We start from the raw sequence: 21713 nt of genomic DNA, 5'->3' as shown, positions 1-21713 counted from the left end.
ACTTACATAATTTCAGTAGTACACCCAAATGGCAATAGACATATCATACTGTTCATGTGTTGTACTTGATATAGTTTACTTCCATGTTGCTTCTTTGTCAAATTGCAATGTCAAACGTAAATCAAATCAATCACTAAAACAACAGCTCCACATTGAGGAACAAATAGTGTGTACAACATGTATGTGTACATGTATATCTGCAATAATTCACCATCATTGCATAGAAAATCTACATGAATCTACACCACAGCTCTTATCCGTTGTTTCATGAATTACAGCTGTTAACAGTCTCTAGAAATTGTTCTAGAAAGTTATGCATGTGATACAGTGTACTTATTGTTTACGTGCATATTGTTCCACAAAAGGGCAGAATTAGGGGAAGGGTAGTGTTAACTACCCTTTCATTTCTTATGAAAATTATGTGACTGAAACTATATTTTTGCAAAACAATATTATGTGGTCACTTGCACATATCATGGCAATTCCAAGGTGAAATGTCCACATTGTAGTGCTAAAACAGAGCCAAAATGTCTCCCAAACAGATGAGGATAATGATATAAGGATAATGCTCTATCGAGTTTTAAATCAACAAAACCTACCTCCCTACCATAAACCTTAAACCTAACTGATAGTGTCCTAAAGCATGTGAGATGAAAAACACAATTGCTGATGCAACCACATAATTTTGTAGTGCTTCGATGACGCTTTTGTCTTACTTGTCGTATCCTGGTCAGTTGAGCTACAGTTCAATTTTATTGCACTCAAACATGTAGAGTTTGTAAATGTGGTTGGATATATAATGCATCACCTTACAAGACTTACGATATATTAAATGTGGTTTGATATCATAAGATAGCATTCTGATAATCTTCTGTTTTACTCATGATTTGTATGAAAATGAATGAAAGTCATTATTGTTGTAGTGCCTCTAGTGTTTATTTCCCCAGAAGCTGCTGCAATATGTGCATTGAGCCATGCAAAAATAATTTTGCAAATATTTAAGTATAGTAATGCTATTCTATGAGACAAGGTTAGTAATTATATATAAATAGAGGCAGGTACTTTCAAAGTACAATGCTCTAAGTACCAAGAACCATGAAACTGTCCTCTTGCTGAAACCCTGCATATGGCGATTATATGTCCTCATTCTCACTTGGATAATTTGAGTCATACCTCACAGGCAGATCCTTCGAGGTCTCCTGGAGAGGAGAGGTGTCCAAGTCACACCAGCTAACCACTGGTGCTCCTTAGGGATCAGTGCTTGGACCTCTTTTTTTCTATCTACACTACATAACACTACATGACTGATCATTAAGGCACATGGCTTTTCCTACCACTGCTACGCTGATGATACACAACTTTACCTTTATTCCACCCTGACGACCCCATCGTTTCAATTTGTATCTGTGCCTGATTCTCAGAGATCTCAGTCTAGATGAAGCAACACCACCTAATTTCAAGATTGGACTACTGCAACGCTCTATTGGCCAGCCTTCCAACTTGCATGATTAAGCCTTTGCAGATGTTCCAAAATCAGTGGCGTGCCAGGTCTTCATTGAACCCAACCATCTCTTGATTTCACTCCATTGGCTACCTGTAGCTGCCTGAAGCTAATGTTAGTGATCTGCATGTAGTCAAAGCAGGTGTGTTTATATCTGTGTTCAGGTGGACACCATGGAAATGATGCGTCACCCAGAGGAAACCACTAACATGAGGAGACAGACTGTGGCGTCGTACTTCAGAGTGAGTCTTCAGCTCTTTACATTATTAGTTTTGTCTTATATTTTCATATATTATATTCCTAAACTTCTATTGCGAGTAAGCAAAAACTTAAGCACAAAGTAGTGACAGATGGATGTATTGGACGATTTTTGGCCATTTTGTCATTACTGTCATTGCTGATAACATGCCTTCTTACCAACTTATTAATGTACTCTGTAAATGCAATTGTGTTAGAAAAGATGAAAGATGGCGCACAAGTTAGCTCTTAGAAAATCTCTAGCATCATTTGTGTACAGGTTAAAAACAAACTAGTCAACCATTATTTAAAAACTACATTTATGTATCTGTGTCAATATTGTGTGTCTCTTCTTTCAGTACTCTCTCATGGACCTGCTGTCAAAGATGGTTGTTGGTACTCCTCATTTCGTTCGCTGTATCAAACCCAACGATGACCGTCAGGCTCTGCGCTTCAGTAAAGAGCGTGTGATGGTGCAGCTGCGGTACACTGGAATCCTGGAGACTGTCAACATCCGGCGACAGGGCTACTCTCACCGCATTCTCATTAACGAGTTTGTTCACAGGTAGAGAACAGCCGCAGAGTAACACAACACTCAAAGAGAGAGTATATTCATCCCACAGGAACAGATAAACAACAAACACCAGTCAAAACAGTGTTAAAAAGAGCAAAGGAATGACAGAACATGACATCCTGAGAAAAGACTGACACAATTTACAGAAAGATAGTTCAGTCATGACAACTCTCAATACAAAGTACATTTTTAAGTGTTATAATGGATGGCAAGTTAGTAGGTTTGGTCTTGGCGGACTAGATCTGCTTATGCTGCTACATCTGCTTACAACTGCTAGAACGCACAGACAGGCTGTGTCAAACATGTTAGGGATACTTCTACTGCTGTGCAAATATACATACATAATACATTCACATCAAGCATGTAAGACATGGTGCTGCTGCACTATCAGTAGATATACATACAATCCCTGTAAGCAGATCAAGAAATGTGGTGCTGGAGAGGAGGAGGAGGGTGTCAGAGAGAAAAATATCAAAGTGTGTTGCAGTGATACCAACTTACCTGCAAACAACAAAGGCAATTAAATGCTAGGCAAATAGGGAGTACAATAGGCTAACAGATTTCATGTCTACAGATTACAGATTACAAGGACCAATCAACTTGCCATTTTCCATAAAATAGGGAATGTTTTTTTAATTTAAACAAAATGAAAGGTTTTCAGTTGGTTCAGTGATTGAATTTAATTGGTTGTGGTTGCTAGCAAGCATCACTAATATGACTGATCCTTAACCTAACATAACACATTTACAATGTGTTACATTTGGAAATGGTCCGGCCACAACAGTGGCTCGGCTCAGCGACGTGGCGGGGAATACACAACGTCTCGTTCCCTCCATCGGGGAACGGAGGTTACATACGTAACCTAGACGTTCCCCTTCTGTCGCTCTCTCCACGTTGTGTCAGAGAAGTGACACTAGGAGTCCACTTATAAAAGTACCATGCGCTGAGACGTGTACGTGAACTGCTGATACAGGAGCGAGCAGGTATTCTTACGTGCAGGACGACCAACTGTATCAGACTGCATGTACCCTTCCCCAATGCCCCATTCAAGCCATCAGAATCCTTATCGTTGCCCTGGAGGGGGGAACAAGGTGATGGCCGCCAGCCTGGCTGGGCCTCTTTTCTCTCTATGTTTCTCGCATAGAGCAACTACGGCCGGGGCCCTTACATGCATTGAGGGAAGGGGGTCTTAGCCCTTGCCACACCTACCTGGCAGGGGAGGCAAAGAGTGGCAAATGCATCACATGGCCTAATAGGACCTATGTGGAAAAGTTGGTGCGGTGGTAGATCCAGCCTCGTAGAGGGGTGAAGCATACAGCACGGCAACCGAGGCAGCTGTAACTGCCTAAGGGAGACACGGGAGTCAGCTCATGAGGGGACAGTACTGTGGAATTACACACACAGGGGGAGTCCGAGCAGGAGGCCTTACCTGTGGAGCACCTATTCCAGTACAGGGTAGCTTTGGGTACGCGTAGTGGCTTGGGTCGGCGAGTTGCTCCGCTGAACTGCGGACCCAAAAGGGCTAGGGAGGAGTCAACCAGCGACCCGAAGATGGGGTCTCCTGGGAACGGAGGCGCACTATTTAACCTCGGCTGAGGGAAAGGGCGCTCGGAGCAAGCGATTCACCCGGCTAGAACGTCAGCGTGTTACCGAGTTCTATGGGCTTGGACCTGAGAAAACATGGGACGATACTGACTCAACACAGAGATTGTAAAATCTCAAGATAGTGTTAGGTGTTGCCCACCCTGCTGCTCTGCAGATGTCTGCTAGGGAGGTGCCCCTGGCCAGTGCCCATGAGGACGCAACACCCCTGGTGGAGTGAGCTTGGACCCGCAAGGGGGGGGGGGGGGCACGGCCTGGGTGTGATAAGCCAATGAAATGGCGTCAACAACCCAGTGGGCAAACCTCTGTTTGGAGACAGCGTTCCCTTTCCGCTGTCCCCCGAAGCAGACAAAGAGCTGCTCAGAGCGTCTAGTGCTTTGTGTGCGGTCCAGATAAAAAAAAGCACATACTGAACACAGCAACGAAAGGGTTGGGTCTGCCTCCTCCCGGGGCAGCGCTTGCAGGTTCACTACCTGATCCCTGAAAGCTGTGGCAGGAACCTTGGGCACATAGCCCGGTCGCGGTCTTAGGATCACGTATGTGTCTGCCGGACCGAACTCCAGGCAAGTGTCGCTAACAGAGAACGCTTGCAGGTCCCCGACCCTCTTGATGGAGGCGAGCGTGATCAGCAGGGCAGTCTTGAGAGCGAGGGCCCTGAGTCCAGCTGAATCTAGCGGCTCGAAGGGGGGTCTCCGGAGGCCCATGAGGATGACCGAGAGATCCCAGGAGGGAAATAGGTTGGGCCGGGAGGGAGTTAGCCTCCGGGCACCTTTGAGGAACCTGACAATTAAGTCGTGCTTACCAAGAGACTTGCCGTCTATCGTGTCATGGTGAGCCGCGATGGCGGCGATATACACCTTGAGGGTGGAGGGGGACAGCCTCCTCTCCAGCCTCTCCTGAAGAAACACGAGCACTGACCTAACCGCGCACTTCTGTGGGTTTTCAGCTCGGGAAGAACACCAGTTCGTGAACAGATGCCACTTTAAGGCGTAAAGATGACTGATCGAGGGGGCTCTGGTTGATAGTATCTATGACAGTCGGTGGTAGGCTGGCTAGATCTTCCGCATCCCGTCCAGGGGCCAGACGTGGAGGTTCCAGAGGTCTGGGTGCGGGTTCCAGAGCGTGCCCATCCCTGAGAAAGAAGGTCCTTCCTCAGGGGAATTTCTCAGGGAGGGGTTGTCGCGAGGAGCGTGAAGTCCGAGAACCAAGTCCGGGTAGGCCACCAGAATGACTTGCTCTTCGTCCTCCCTGACCTTGCATAGCACCTGTGCAAGAAGGCTCACTGGGGGAAATGCGTACTTGCGCAGCCCCGCGGGCCAGCTGTGTGCCAGCGCATCTGCCTCGAGGGGAGCCTCTGTCTGGGCATACCAGAGTGGGCAGTGGGAGGTTTCTTGGGAGGCAAACAGGTCTACCTGGGACTTGCCGAACCGGTCCCAGATCAGCTGGACTGACTGGGGGTGGAGCCTCCACTCTCCGCTGGGCAAGGTTTGTCTTGACAGCGTGTCCGCTATTACATTGAGGTTGCCAGGGATGTGAGTGGCGCGCAGTGACTTGAGTCGCTGCTGACTCCAAAGGAGGAGACGACGGGTGAGCTGTGACATGTGGAGAGAGCGTACTCCGCCTTGGCGATTTATGTAGGCTACCACTGTGGTGCTGTCTGTCCTGACTAGGACGTGTTTGTCTCAAATTAACAGGAGAAACTTCCTCAGGGCAAAGAGAACAGCCAGAAGCTCTAGGCAGTTGACGTGCCAACGCAGCGGGGCCCGGTTCCAATGGCCCACAGCTGCATGCCCGTTGCATACGGAGCCCCAACCCAATTTGGAGGCGTCGGTTGTGACCAGAACATGTCGGGACACCTGCTGCAAGGGTACCCCTGCCCGTAGAAAGCAGAGGTCTGTCCAGGGTTTGAGGGTTTGGCGGCAGGCGGTGGTAACTTTCACATTGTGCGTGCCGCGGCGCCATGCTAGTCTCGGGACTCGAGTCTGGAGCCAGTGCTGAAGTGGTCTCATATGCATCAACCCCAGTGGCGCGGCCGCCGCGGAGGATGCCATATGCCCCAGGAACTGTTGGAATCGTTTTAGCGGGACCACGGTACCTGGCTTGAGGGAAGCGAGGCATTTCAGCACTGACTGAGCACGCTCGTTGGAGAGACGTGCTATCATTGAGACTGAGTCTAACTCCAAACCGATAAAAGAGATGCTCTGGACTGGGGTGAGCTTGCTCTTTTCCCAGTTGACCTGAAGCCCCAAATGGCTGAGGTGCCTGAGCACCTGGTCTCTGTGCGCGCATAGTAACTCTCGCGAGGGGGACAAAAACTGATACGCCTGGCCGTCGAACAAGACCCGTAGAAACGGTCGACGTCGAGGGCGAATTGACACGTGGAAGTACGCGTCCTTCAGGTCTACCGCTTCGAACCAATCTAGATGCCGGACGCCAGATAGAATTTGTTTCTAGGTGAGCATTTTGAACGGGAGTTTGGACAGGGTCCGATTGAGAACTCGCAGGTCCAAGATCGGTCGTAAGCCGCCGGGCTGTAGAAACCCTTCTTCGTTTCGGTTGGAGGGACAGGCTCTATCGCGTCCTTGATTAGAAGGGAGGCGATTTCTTCACGCAGGGACTGGGCATGTTCGCCGTGTACTGCAGAAAAATGAACGCCCACAAAGGGGGGTGGAGGCCTGGCAAACTGAATTGCGTAACCGAGTCGAATGGTCCAGTGCAGCCAGCGTGACGGGCTGGGCAGTGAAAGCCACGCCTCTAAGCTCCGTGCTAGGGACACCTAAGGGGACGAGTTTTTTGGACGTATCGGTGGGGCTTCGCAGCGGTGCGGAACAGGTAATGCGGCATCGGGAGGCAGTGAAGCGGTCCGAGGCTGTGGTGCTGAGAATAGACTCAAAGCACTTACCTTGCTCCGCGCACCCAGCAGGGGGTGGGCTCATGACTGAGGAGGAGGTCTTATGTTGGCGTCCTCTGGACTCGTCTGAACCGGCCGGCCGGGGAACAGTCGTGGGGCTGAAGGTGGGGATGCCGCATCCAGGAAGCCGGGACTGTTGAGGCCTGAAAGCAGAGTGCCGTGAGAACGGCATTTGCGGGCCATGTGACCCAGAGACAAAGGAAATAGCTTTTTTATTGAGATTTTGGGTACCGCAGCCCTTGTTAGGGGGTGCGGCAAATGAAAAAACACAAGATTCTCCTCCCGGCCCTCCACCGGGGGACGGAGCGGTCTTACCACCTCCGGAGCTAACGTCTTGGACTCTGGGTGGGCTGTCTCAGGAGCGCCTGGGAGCCTTCTGGGTCCTCGAGGGGGTCCGTGAGACAGGGGGCATGCGCTTCCCACGGTTGGCTCGACGCGGTGGCTGAGAGCTGGGCCCGGGTTGAGGCAGAGCAGAAGGTTTCTTGGCCGCGGGAGGATGCCCTCGGCGAGCAGACGGGGCATGGGCCATAGCGGTAGGTTTGCGGCGAGGCATGATGTGAGAGATGGCCTCCGTCTGCTTCTTCACCAGGGAGAACTGCTGGGCAAAGTCCTCGACGGTGTCACCGAAGAGGCCGAACTGGGAGACAGGAGCGTTGAGGAAGCGAGTATTGTCTGTTTCACGCATCTCGACCATGTTCAGCCATTGTTGATGCTCCTGGACCACGAGTGTGGCCATCGCCTACCCGAGCGCCTGCGCTGTGACCTTCGTCGCTCTCAGGGTGAGGTCGGTCGCTGAGCGCAGTTCCTGCAGCATGTCGGGATCAGGACCACCCCCGTGCATGTTTCATAGTGCCTTGGCTTGATGGACCTGCAGGAGAGCCATGGCATGCAGGGCGGAAGCGGCGCGTCCGGTGGCGCTCTAGGCCTTTGCGGTCAGCAAGGATGTTGCTCTACAGGTCCAGGAAGGGAGTACAGGGCGGCCCCGCCAGGTGGTAGGGCTTCCGGGGCATAAATGGAGCGCAACTGCCCTGTCCACCTGGGGAATCGGTGTGTACCCGTGGCGCGCTCCGCCATCGAGGGTGGCGAGGGCGGATGAGCAGGTGGCGGTGTGACGAGTGGAGAGGGGTGCTCTCCACGAAGACGTCAGCTCATCATGCACTTCCGGGAAGAACGGGACTGGGGTGGGATGAGGCTGTGAGCGGCGTCCAGACCCCAGGAATCAGTCATCCAGCCGTGATGGCTGTGGGGAGGATGGAGGGTTCCAATCCAAGCCCACGCTAGTGGCTGCCCGGGAAAGCATGTCGGTCATCTGCACGTCGGCCTCAGCCTGGGCGTGCAGGCCTGAAAGCAGCAGCCCAGGGGAGTCCTCAGGGTCAGATACCGCGCCCTCTGATGCCGCGACGAGCTCTTTTCACGGGATTGAGGACGATGTGGTTGGCAATGGAGGCGATTTGGGGATGGCAGCGGGTGCAGCTCCGCCGGGTACGCCCCCTCGGACCACCCGCACCCCGGCACGCTCGTTGACTCCCGTCCGTCCCCGAGGTGACGGCAACTCGCCTTACAGCCAGTCCGCCTACCCTCCTGACACCGAAGCACAATGCACAGCCGTGCAAACAGGAGAAAGCCACTGTTGTGCGCCGTAGAATCCAACAGCATGCAGCAGAGGAATGTCAGGAACTCGGTGTGTAACGCAGCAACTGCAGACACGACCATCGGCTCCGACGAAATTTTCTGAATGAACTCCCGTATTTGCGCCGCTGAAATACCCGTATCTCCGGTGGCGGGACATGCAAATACCGGCTGCCAACTCTCATTGGCCTTTTTTCATAGATCAGAGGTGGATATCGGCGCTCAAGAGAGAACCCCTAGTGTCGCTTCTCTGACACAACGTGGAGAGAGCGACAGAAGGGGAACTGTTGTCAACGGTGTACACTACAGTCTTCAAAGACAAAGGACGACTGGCTCTAACAAGGACAGAAAGAGATTTGGAAGGCCCAGATACAACTAAACAAGAGGAAAGTACATCAGAGTCTCTATTTTGAGAAATATGTGCAACAGTAAAGAGAAGACTCAGGGGTGCAGGCCTTTTGGGAAGAATTGCAAAGAAAAAGACACTTTTGAAACAGAAAAACAAAAAGGTAACAAAGGGCAAAGAAACACAGACATTGGACAACAGATAATTGAAAAACAGTGTTATGCAGCTTGGTTTCATTAAATACTTTTATTACATTGGGAATTATGGGGAGTTTCTATTGTAGAATTAAATCTTATATGTGAAAATATAAAGGAAAATGTTATTCCTCATGATATGAACCCATTAAGCGTATAATGCATTATAACAAAAGCAACATCCAATTTTAACGCATTAGAAGCTAATAAAGTTAATCATAGTGCTCTATAATGTAAACAGTCAAAACACTTTATGATGTGATCATATTGTGTGTTCTTTGCCTGCTTTAAGTAAAATTACAAAAGCATAAACTTCTTAAAAACAGCCATAACATAAACTTGTAACTTACAATCCAAGTCAATCTTATACAATGGAAGTTATTTATAAAATAGTATCCAAATAAGATGCACAAACATTAAAGTGTTTTTAGTAGAGTCCAGTATAGAATCAGTTTGATTTTATTAATATTATTATTATACTTGAGTGTGTTGGAGATTTGCTACTTGTGTGATCAGCATACTGTATCAGAGGGAGAGTTTCTGATATATTCTGATATATCAACTTCCAGCATGACCTGTAATGTCTTGCCATTTTAACCATTTAAAAATACAGTATGTGTAACGGGAGCCTGCTGGTAGATAGCTGTGCAGTGTGTATAAACCTCACTCTCCTGACCTCAAGAGGTGCACCAGCGACAGACCCTAGGGGCTGTAGCCTTTAGCCTCCTTGTTAGCGCACCCGCCTCCCACGCCGGAGATGCCGGTTCGAGTCCCTTTCGAAGTGGGGCGAGTAGGACCAGTTACATATGGATGTTTATAAGAAGACATAGCTTTTGTCACTTTACTTAAAAGCATACCCATTATATATATTACAAATATGTACAATACATTATAACTTCTGCAGATAAAATTGGATGTTGCTTGTGTTATAATGCATTGTACTCGAAGTTATATCTATGAATAGCTAAGTACGGTATTATAATATAATTGTGGATACTATTTATGAGAAGTTATAACATATACTATAGGTTTAAAATGCATTAGAAATATGTGATTCATAGAAAGTGTTACCAACATGTTAATAATGGAGGTTATAATAATAATGTCAACTTGTAAGAAAAACAGACAAACAAAAAAAGTCTGATTTTAAGGCCAAACTTCCATCGGTTATACATTCTAAATGACATTATTGCGGGCATTCCGGTTGGACTACAGGAATGTTATTAGATTTAATTAGCCATAGCTCTTGGGCTTCACAAAACGAAGAAAAAAAAAAAAACAGACAGAAAGACAGTTGGAAAGATCAAAGCCTGGAGACTGATCCATGAGCGCATATTGAATTTAACCACCTCCTCTGGTGCTCCCTAAAGCTCCTGGGAAACTCACACAGGTTTGTTATCTCTATATTTTGACAGTTTTGAAAGATGACCATAATCTCATCAATAATAGGTCTTTAACCCTCTGAGAATACAAGATGCTAATTTAGACTTTGGTTGAGTAATTAGCGGTGAAGCGGTACTTTGAAGGGGCGGAGTGAATCCGATGAAAGTTTCACAACTCTGAGGAAATTCATGTTCCAGATTTACTTTTTCGAGGCTCGGGGAATCACACTTCTTTTTCCATAAACTTTTCTCTTTTTCTTTCAACCCATATATCTCTTTCTCTTGTGGGCCATGAGATGGTGGACATGTAGGTCATCTATTTTACATAAAAATCCCAGACAATTTCTCAGCACTCTGAGGGGCCATTCAAATGGCAAGACTCTCTCAGGCTTTTTTCTCTGTCATCCTTTTGATCACAGAAGTGTCCTGATTATCCGTATATTTCCCAGACTTCCTCAACCAGATCGCATAAAAAAATTAAATGCACTCTGACAACTCTGTTTGCATTTAGTTCGTCGGAGAGATCTTCCTGCCTGATCCACTGGTTCTGACACTGACACTGGTTCCATTAAACCAGCTTCTGTATGAAGAAATGGATTTACATGTACCTTTTTGGAAAGCCTCCTCTGATGTTGTGAAGGAGAGCTCTCAAAGACATTATTCATTATTAGGTACATAATTATGAAAGGCGACGTTCAAGTGGAATCAAAGACTGGTATCTTCCTCTTCAATGTGAATAAATACCATGGATCAACCGCAAGCTTCAGGAGCTTCTATGTGGTTCCTTTATTTCAGTTTCTTTATAGGCAGGTATTTTCAGAAGTATAACTGAGGGCCTCCCAATAACAAACAAGGGAACAATGACCCCATTTTTAGCAGTTTATCAGAAAAACAAGCACCCTATACTTTTAAAGCTAACTTGTATGATTGAATCGCAGTCTTTTATCTTGTTCTAATATACTAAACTGTATTAAAGGTAAAGTGTGTAATTTGTGTGAAACAAGCGGCACAGAACAGTGTTAATTTTCACAGTTTTTTATTTGAATCATAATTTTTGTCTTTTGATGAAAATATCCTTTAAATTTAGTCAGTATTCCATCATGTCATATTCATTCATTTTACTAAAAATGGCATATATGTTTAGTCTACAAAAATAACATATTTTAGTTGACGATAATGTGCAAAATGGCAAACATATTTCACCAAACGTTAACAAAATATTCAAATATTTTGAAAAATATTTACATTTTTACAGTTATTTAAACGTATCAAACATGAAGATTAAAGATTAATATGTGCAAACTAACAACATGAGAAAACTGTTATGAACAGACTGGAGTTATTCTGTTGTGAATTCCTTATGAATTTATTTTATATTTGGTTGATTCTATATAGATTCTCAAAAGCCATGGATAGTTTTTTACTCTATGCACAACCCTCTACTACAATGATAGGAAATCACTCGCATCTGCAACCGAATTTCATGCTATGTGACAAAAAATGTATATACAGTATTTGGCAACTGGCTGGTAAATGTTTAGTTCCCCTTCTGTTGCTCTCTCCACGTTGTGTCAGAGAAGCGACACTAGGGGTCTCTCTTGAGCGCCGATATTCACCTCTGAACTATGAAAAAAGGCCAATGAGAGTTGGCAACCAGTATTTGCATGTCCCGCCCCCGGACATACGGGTATTTAAGCGGCGCAAATACGGGAGTTCATTCAGAAAATTTCTTCGGATCCGATGGTCGTGTCTGCAATTGCTGCATACTACACACCGAGTTCCTGTCATCCCTCTGCTGCATAACTGTTGGATCTTGACGGCGCACAACAGCGGCTTTCTCCTGTTTGCACGGCTGTGCATTCCTGCCCCTGGGCGCATCGACAGTGCAGATTTAAAAAGTCTCACAAGTTTTTTCCCTAAAAGAGTGATTTTATTTAAAAAGAGTAATTTCCTCTAAAAGAGCAAAACACAGCGGCGTTGAACGTCCTTTTAAGGACGCGTCTTTATAAAGATGCCCTTCCGCCCCTGTGTTGTTACTGGATGCGGTAGAGTGCTCTCCGCTTCCGACGGCCACAGGCGCTGTCTCGTGTGTCTGGGTAGCGATCACACCGAGGCTGCGTTTGTGGATGGTTCATGTTCTCACTGCGAGAAGATGACCATGACAACGTTAGCGGTCGCGGCTTGCTTACAACCGTGAGCAAGCCACTCCAGCCGCCCCGTATTGCTCCTCCTTCCCACGGGATTGAGGGCGATGCGGCTGGCGATGGAGGCGATTTGGGGATGGCTGCGGGTGCAGCTCCGCCGAGTACCCCCTCGGACCACCTGCGCCCCAGCACGCTCGTTGATTCCCGTCCGTGCTCGGCGGCGGCGACTCGCCTCACAGCCAGTCAGTCGACCCTCTTGCGATGGAAGCCGATGAGCTCGCCGCGACATCGGAGGGCGGCATCTGATGCAGAGGACTCCCCTGGGCTGCCGCCTTCGGGCTTGCACGCCCAGGCTGAGGCTGACGCACAGATGTCCGACATGCTTTCCGGGCAGCCAACAGCGTGGGCTTGGATTGGAACCCTCCATCCTCCCCACAGCCATCACGGCTGGATGACTGGTTCCTGGGGTCTGCGTGCGCTCACAGCCTCACCCCGGTTCCGTTTTTCCGGAAGTGCATGGCGAGCTGGCGTCTTCGTGGAGAGCACCCCTCTCCACTCGTCATACCGCCACAGGCTCGTCCACCCTCGCCACTCTCGGCGGGCGCGCCATGGGTACGCGGCGATTCCCCAGGTGGATAGGGCGGTTGCGATCCATCTATGCCCGGTACCCCTACCACCTGGCGAGGTCAGCCCGTACTCCCTTCCCGGACCTGTAGAGCAACCTCCTCGCTGACAGCGAAGGCCTACAGCGCCACCGGACACGCCGCTTCCGCCCTGCATGCCATGGCTCTCCTGCAGGTCCACCAAGCCAAGGCACTTCGCAACATGCACGGGGGTGGCCCTGATCCCGACACGCTGCAGGAACTGCGCTCAGCGACCGACCTCACCCTGAGAGCGACGAAGGTCACAGCGCAAGCGCTCGGGCAGGCGATGGCCACGCTAGTGGTCCAGGAATGTCAACTGTGGCTGAACATGGTCCAGATGCGTGAAGCCGACAAGACTCGCTTCCTCAACGCCCCTGTCTCCCAGTTCGGCCTTCGGCGACACCGTCGAGGACTTTGCCCAGCAGTTCTCCACGGTAAAGAAGCAGACGGACGCCATCTCTCACATCATGCCTCGCCGCAAGCCTGCCGCCACGGCCCATGCCCCGTCTGCTCGCCGAGGGCGTCCTCCCGCGGCCAGAAGACAAGCTCCTGCTCCGCCTCAACCCAGGCCCAGCTCTCAGCCCCAGCGTCGAGCAAACCGCGGGAAGCGCACGCCCCCGTCTCACAGACCCCCTCGAGGACCCGGAAGGCTCCCAGGCGCTCCTGAGACAATGTAAGTGCTTTGAGTTTGTTCTCAGCACCAGAGCCTCGGGACGCCACGTTGCCTCCCGACGCCATGTTACCTGTTCCGCACCGCTGCGAAGCCCCGTCCCTTTGGTGCCCCTAGCATGGAGTCTAGAGGCATGGCTTTCTCTGCCCAACCCGTCACGCTGGCTGCACCGGACCATTCGACTCGGTTACGCAATTCAGTTTGCCAGGTCTCCGCCCCCCTTCGTGGGCGTACATTTTTCCGCAGTACACGGCGAACATGCCCATTCCCTGCGCGAAGAAATCGCCTCCCTTCTATTAAAGGACGCGATAGAGCCTGTCCCTCCAACCGAAACGAAGAAGGGTTTCTACAGCCCTTACTTTGTTGTACCCAAGAAAGGCGGCGGCTTACGACCGATCTTGGACCTGCGAGTTTTCAATCGGACCTTGTCCAAACTCCTCACCCAGAAACAAATTCTATCTGGCGTCCGGCATCTAGATTGTTTCGCAGCGGTATACCTGAAGGACGCGTACTTCCACGTCTATTTGCCCTCGACATCGACTCTTCCTACGGTTCGCGTTCGACGGTCAGGCGTATCAGTACAAAGTCCTCCCCTTCGGCCTGTATCTGTCCCCTCGCGTCTTCATGAAAGTCGCAGAGGCAGCTCTTGCCCCGCTCCGAGTAGCCGGCATACGCATACTCAATTACCTCGACGACTGGCTCATACTGGCTCACTCTCGAGAGTTACTATACGCACACAGAGACCAGGTGCTCAGGCACCTCAGCCGTTTGGGGCTTCAGGTCAACTGGGAAAAGAGCAAGCTCTCCCCGGTCCAGAGCATCTCTTTTCTCGGTCTGGAGTTAGACTCAGTCTCAATGACAGCACGTCTCTCCAACGAGCGTGCTCAGTCAGTGCTGAAATGCCTCGCTTCCTTCAAGCCAGGCGCCGTGGTCCGCTAAAGCGTTTCCAACAGCTCCTGGGGCATATGGCATCCTCGGCGGCGCGCGCTGGGGTTGATGCATATGAGACCACTTCAGCACTGGCTCGGACTCGTGTCCCGAGGCGAGCATGGCGCCGCGGCACGCTGCAACGTAAAGTTATCTCTGCCTGCCGCCAGACCTTCAAACCCTGGACAGACCTTTGCTTTCTAAGGGCTGGAGTACCCTTGCAGCAGGTGTCCCGACGCGTTCTGGTCACGACCGACGCCTCCAAATTGGGTTGGGGCGCCATGTGCAACGGGCACGCAGCTGCAGGCCGGTGGAACCGAGGCCCGCTGTGCTGGCACATCAACTGCCTAGAGCTGCTGGCTGTTTTCTGGCCCTGCAGAAGTTTCTTCCATTAATTCGGCACAAACACATCTTAGTCAGGACAGACAGCACCACGGTCGTAGCCTACATAAACCGCCAAGGCGGAGTACGCTCCCTCCACATGTCACAGCTCGCCCGTCGTCTCCTCCTATGGAGTCAGCAGGGACTGGAGTCACTGCGCGCCACTCACATCCCCGGCAACCTCAATGTGATGGCGGACGTGCTGTCAAGACAAAGCTTGCCCGGCGGAGAGTGGAGACTCCACCCCCAGACGGTCCAGCTGATTTGGGACCGGTTCGGCAAGGCCCAGGTAGACCTGTATGCCTCCCAAGAAACCTCCCACTGCCCGCTCTGGTATGCCAGACAGAGGCTCCCCTCGGGGCAGATGCGCTGGCACACAGCTGGCCCACGGGGCTGCGCAAGTACGCATTTCCCCCAGTGAGCCTTCTTGCACCGGTGCTATGCAAGGTCAGGGAGGACGAGGAGCAAGTCACTCTGGTAGCCCCCTACTGGCCTACCCGGACTTGGTTTTCGGACCTCACACTCCTCACGACAGCCCCTCCCTGGTGAATTCCCATGAGGAAGGACCTTCTTTCTCAGGGACGGGGCACGCTCTGGCACCCGCACCCAGACCTCTGGAACCTCCACGTCTGGCCCCTGGACGGGATGCGGAAGATCTAGCCGGTCTACCATCTGCCGTCATAGATATAATCAATCAAGCCAGAGCCCCCTCTACCAGGCATCTTTACGCCCTAAAGTGGCGTCTGTTCGCGGACTGGTGTTCTTCCCGAGCCGAAGACCCGCAGAAGTCGCAGTTAGGTCAGTGCTCGTGTTTCTTCAGGAGAGGCTGGAGAGGAGGCTGTCCCCCTCCACCCTCAAGGTGTATGTCGCCATTCTCATGACCCACCACAACACGGTAGACCTAAAGTCTCTTGGTAAGCATGACTTAATCGTCAGGTTCCTAAAAGGTGCCCGGAGGATAGCTCCCTCCCGGCCTAACCTGTTCCCCTCCTGGGATCTCTCGGTCGTCCTTACGGGACTCCAGAGACCCCCCTTCGAGCCGCTTGACTCAGTTGGACTCAGGGCCCTCTCTCTCAAGACCGCCCTGCTGATCGTGCTCGCTTCCATCAAGAGGGTCGGGGACCTGCATGCGTTCTCTGTTAGCGACGCTTGCCTGGAGTTCGGTCCGGCAGACACTTTCGTGATCCTAAGACCGTGACCGGGCTATGTGCCCAAGGTTCCTACCACACCCTTCAGGGATCAGGTAGTGAACCTGCAAGCGCTGCCCCGGGAGGAGGCAGATCCAGCCCTTTCACTGCTGTGTCCAGTGCGTGCCTTACGTATCTACCTGGACCGCACACAGAGCACTAGACTCTCTGAGCAGCTCTTCGTCTGCTTTGGGGGACAGCAGAATGGGAATGCTGTCTCCAAGCAGAGACTCGCCCACTGGGTTGTCGATGCCATTTCCCTGGCTTATCACACCCAGGCCGTGCCCCCCCCTTTGCGGGTCCGAGCCCACTCCACCAGGAGTTCTGCGTCCTCATGGGCACTTGCTAGGGGCACTGCCCTAGCAGACATTTGTAGAGCAGTGGGCTGGGCAACACCGAACACTTTCGCGAGATTCTACAATCTCCGAGTTGAGTCAGAATCGTCCCATGTTCTCTCAGGTACCGAGCCCGTAGAACTCAGTGGTACGCCCACGATCTGACCAGGTGAATCGCTTGCATCTAGCGCCCTTCCCCCTAACCAGGGGAAACAGTGCGCCTTCATTCCCAGGAGATCTCAGGTTTGGGACACTGGTTGATTCCTCCCTAGCCCTCATGGGTCGCAGTTCAGCGGAGGTACTCGCCGACCCAAGCCACTGCGGGTACCGCAAGCTACCCTGTACTGGTATAGGTGCTCCACAGGTAAGGCCTCCTTCGGACTCCCCCTGTGTGTAACACCACGGTTCTGTCCCCTCTGGCGAGTGGACTCCCGTACTTTCCTTAGGCAGTCACGGCTGCCTCGGTTGCCGTACTGTATGTTCCCCCCTCTATAGGCTGGATCCACCACCGCACCGACTTTTCCACATAGGCCCTAAGTCAGGCCTCTGATGGTTTTGCCACTTAAACTTGCCTCCCCTCTCGGGTAGGCGTGGCCTCCGCAGGGTCTTCTCCGCCCTGAATAAGGGCTAAGACCCCCTTCCCTCAATGCGTGTAAGGGCCCCGGCCTAAGTTGCTCTATGCGAGAAACATAGAGAGAAAAGAGGCCCGGCCAGGCTTGGCCCGTTCTCAGGTTGGCGGCCAGCACCTTGTTCCCCCCTGCAGGGTAACGATAAGGAATTTTGATGGCTTAAATGGGGCATTGGGGAAGGGTACGTGCAGCCTGATACAGTTGGTCGTCCTGCACGTAAGAATACCTGCTCGCTCCTGTATCAGCAGTTCACGTACACGGCTCAGCGCGTGGCGCTTTTATAAATGGACCCCTAGTGTCGCTTCTCTGACACGTGGAGAGAGCGACAGAAGGGGAACGTCTAGGTTACGTATGTAACCTCCGTTCCCTGATGGAGGGAACGAGACGTTGTGTCTCCCCTGCCACGTCGCTGAGCCGAGCCACTGTTGTGGCCGGACCATTTCCGGCTCCTCAGAAAAATCCTGAATGAACTCCCGTATTTGCGCCGCTTAAATACCCGTATGTCCGGGGGCGGGACATGCAAATACTGGTTGCCAACTCTCATTGGCCTTTTTTCATAGTTCAGAGGTGAATATCAGCGCTCAAGAGAGACCCCCAGTGTCGCTTCTTTGACACAACGTCTCGTTCCCTCCATCAGGGAACGGAGGTTACATACGTAACCTAGACGTTTTCACTCACCAGTAATTGTGTAGTATAGTGGTGAAATATTCTAGATCCTTTCACTGCGTATTGAGAGTAAAAATTGTTCCATGTAATGTGTTTGTGTCCAAAGATGAGATCCACACAACCCATCTATCATTGAATAATCTCTCATTTAATACCCTTTCTGTTCATTACACAGAGTTGTTGATCATAAACAACAACAAATAAGAAATATTTAATTATAATCAGACATACCACAGATGAGATAAAGCCATTCAAATCTCTCTCGTTAACGTGCTAATTTAGAGAGCATTCAGAATGTATTCAGACCCCTTCATTTTTTCCACATTTTGTTATATTTCAGCCTTATGCTAAAATGCTTTTATATTTTTTCACATCAATCTACACTCCATACCCCATAATGACAAAGAAAAAAAAACAGACTTTTGATAACATTGACATAAGTATTCAGACCCTTTTCACAGGACTTAGTTGAAGCACCTTTGGCAATGATTAACCTCAAGTCTTTTTGGATATGATACGACAAGCTTTGCACACCTGGATTTTTTTTATTTTCTGCCATTCTTCTCTGAACATCCTCTCAAGCTCTGTCAGGTTGGATGGGGACTGTCAGTTGACAGCCATTTTCAGGTCTCTCCAGAGATGTTCGATTGGGTTAAAGTCTGAGCTCTGGCTGGGCCACTGTGTTGTGTTGTCTTGGCTGTGTTTAGGGTCATTGTCCTGTTGTAAGGTGAACATTCGGCCCAGTCTGAGGTCCTGAGCGCTCTGGAACATGTTTCCATTAAGGATAAATCTGTATTTTTCTGTGTTCACCTTTCCTTCAACCACCAGTCCCCTAGTCCCTGCTGCTGAAAAACACCCCCACAGCATGCTTCACCATTGGGATGATATTGCACAGGTGATGAGCTGTTCCTGGTTTCCTCCAGACATGACACTTGGAATTGAGGCCAAGCAGTTTATTTTATCAGACCAGATATTCTTGTTTCTCACAGTCTGAAAATCTTTTTTATGTGTCTTGCACTTAGGAGAGGCTTCCGTTTGGTCACTCTGTCATAAAGTCCATATCGGTGTGGTGTTGCTGTGATGGTTTTCCTTCTGCAATTTTATCCCATCTCCACACACTCTGGAACTCAACTAGAGTGTCCATCGGGTTCTTGGTTACCTTTCTTACCCAGGCCCTTCTCCCCCGATTGCTCAGTTTTGCCAGGCCGCCAGCTCTATGAAGAGTTCTGGTTTATCCAAACTTCTTCCATTTAAGAATTATGAAGGCCACTGTGCTCTTGGGAACCTTTAATGCAGCCAATTCTTTTTTTTTAGTCTTCCCCAGATCTGTTCATCGAAACAATCCTGTCTCTGAGCTCTGCAGGCAGTTTCTTTGACCTCATGGTTTGGTTTTTGCTCTGATATGCATTTTCAGCTGTGAGATCTTATACAGTAGACAGGTGTGTGCCATTCCAAATCATGTTCAGTCAATTGAATTTGCCACAGATGGACTCCAATCAAAGTGCAGAAACATCTCAAAGATGATCCAGAGAAAAGAAATGCAATGTAATGAGCTTAATTTCAAGTGTCATAGAAAAGGGTCTGATTACTTATGTCAGTGTGATTTTTTTTTTTTTTTCTTTTTAGTAAATTTGTTCATTTGGGTTTTGCTTTGTCATTATGTGGTATGGCGTATAGATTGATGTGACAAAAAATATTGTAAAAATTTTAGCATAAGGCTGCAACAACAAAATGTGAAAAAAAAAAAAATGAAGGGGTCTGAATACTTTCTGAATGCAAAAAAAGACGCTGTTTACAGAAAGCCAAATTTCCTTAAAGAGACAGTACCAGTTTTTAGCGCATGTTCAACAAATCAATGTAAATACCTATAAATAGTACAAGTTATGCAATTATAAATATAATGTCATAGTTATTGATTAAAGACATTGATTTGTTCATTTGTAAAAAGCTCAAATGTGACCAATCTACAAATCTGTATTGATACTCAGCTCTAAAGTTCAGGTTGTTGTGTTACGTGTACACTAATCGAACGGAATTGATAACAGAATGACTATTTCCAAACAGGTTTTCCAAACACTCTTGTCTTTCACTGGTTGAACAAATAGATAGTGCAACCCCAAACTCACATCATTTGTTCAGCCATACATGTTGGACCGCTTAAAAAAAACGCTACAATATTTTCAGTTTTCTGGAAGTCATCCTGCAAATGGTTTCTCAAACATTTGTCTCTGCATATTAACCTGAAATTGAATGCTGTGTGCTTTTTTACTTCCCCTTTTCATTTGTAACTAGTAGAACCCAATAAACATGCAAAAAAAAAAAAAAACTGTGGGACTATGTTGTGAAATTTTAAATAATACCAAGCTATAGAAAGTCAGATTTTTTTTTCATCACATTGTTTATATTTCTAAAAGTGTTGGTTTTTGAGATGTTACAAACATTATATCAGAAATGCGTAATTAATTCTGATTCAAAGTAATGGCCAGCATCATCCAATCACTGCCAACCATGTTAAAATAAAATTATTAGGGCTGTCAATTTAACACGTTAATTCAGAGCGGTTAATTATTCAACAAATAATGCGTTAAAATAAATGCAATTAATCATATCCCCGGACCGCAATAAAGAATATTCCTTAAATTGGATCAATTCAAGCTTGAAGTACCACCTGTTTTCTTCAGGGGCAGTAAGTGAAACTCCAGCTGTATAGTCAACACACAGCTTATGCAGAGAACAAAACACACTTATCAATGAGAACACATTCTTGTGTACAAACTCAGCTTGATGGAACGTAAATACGAATGCATGGATCTCAAGTTGTGTTTTTCTACATTTCAAACTTGATACAGTGACTTAAAAACGGTATGTTTATGAAGCAACACAACCGAGATGCTCCAAAAGCATCGTACTGACGCAGGTGTGCACTGACACATCCTTACAAAAGCCCTTATAATAAATCTCGGACTGATTGACAAATTAAATTGCAAAATGGATTGCTGTAAACTGTAGGCCAATGATAGTTTATGTTCAATAATATGGACATAAATTATATGTTGCATTCTAAAGCCACTTTTTGGATTGTATTTTTTAATGTTTAACTTGTGTGCCAAAATAATGTAATGAATTTAAATTATCTGTATAATTTTATTTTATAATATACTGTATATGTTTTATTTAGAATTATATATTCATTATATATTAAATTATTATTATTTGAGGGGCTTTCTCAGGAAATATCTATGTATGCAATTAATTCAAATAATTAATTGACATACCATGTAATTAATTTGATTAAAAATATTAATCTAATGACAGCCCTAAAAATTATACATAATAAATTCTGAATTGATGTACTGATTACCATTGTTCCATGCCTGCCAAACATGTTACGTGATCCAAACATCATCTGCAAGCCTGAAACTGAACTTTTGGAGCAGATCATGCTCTACTTCAGTATGTCATAGTACATGTTAGCATTCATGGTTCCCTCAATGAACTGTAGCTCCCCAGACCACGACACTCCCACCACCATTCTTGACTGTAGGCAAGACACACTTGTCTTTGTACTCCTCACCTGGTGTCCGCCACACACGCTTGACACCATCTGAACCAAATAAGTTTATCTTGGTCTCCTCAGACCACAGGACATGGTTCCAGTAATCCATGTCCTTAGTCTGCTTGTCTTCAGCAAACTGTTTGCGGGCTTTCTTGTGCATCATCTTTAGAAGATGCTTCCTTCAGGGACGACCAAATT

The 21713-nt window shown here is 48.3% G+C and overlaps 1 protein-coding gene across 1 annotated transcript in view; it reads left to right on the top strand.

Annotated features, from left to right (window-relative positions):
- Positions 1–21713, top strand: part of LOC127654557 (myosin-IIIb-like) — a 151564-nt gene that overhangs the window by 93713 nt on the left and 36138 nt on the right. Inside the window, exons 5-6 of the mRNA XM_052141765.1 lie at positions 1666–1743; positions 2098–2303. Of these exons, the coding sequence (XP_051997725.1) occupies positions 1666–1743; positions 2098–2303 (284 nt within the window). The remainder of the gene's footprint in view (positions 1–1665; positions 1744–2097; positions 2304–21713) is intronic.

Source organism: Xyrauchen texanus, chromosome 14, assembly GCF_025860055.1.
Source record: "Xyrauchen texanus isolate HMW12.3.18 chromosome 14, RBS_HiC_50CHRs, whole genome shotgun sequence".
NCBI lineage: Eukaryota > Metazoa > Chordata > Actinopteri > Cypriniformes > Catostomidae > Xyrauchen > Xyrauchen texanus.
This window is presented reverse-complemented; position numbering and strand designations above follow the sequence as displayed.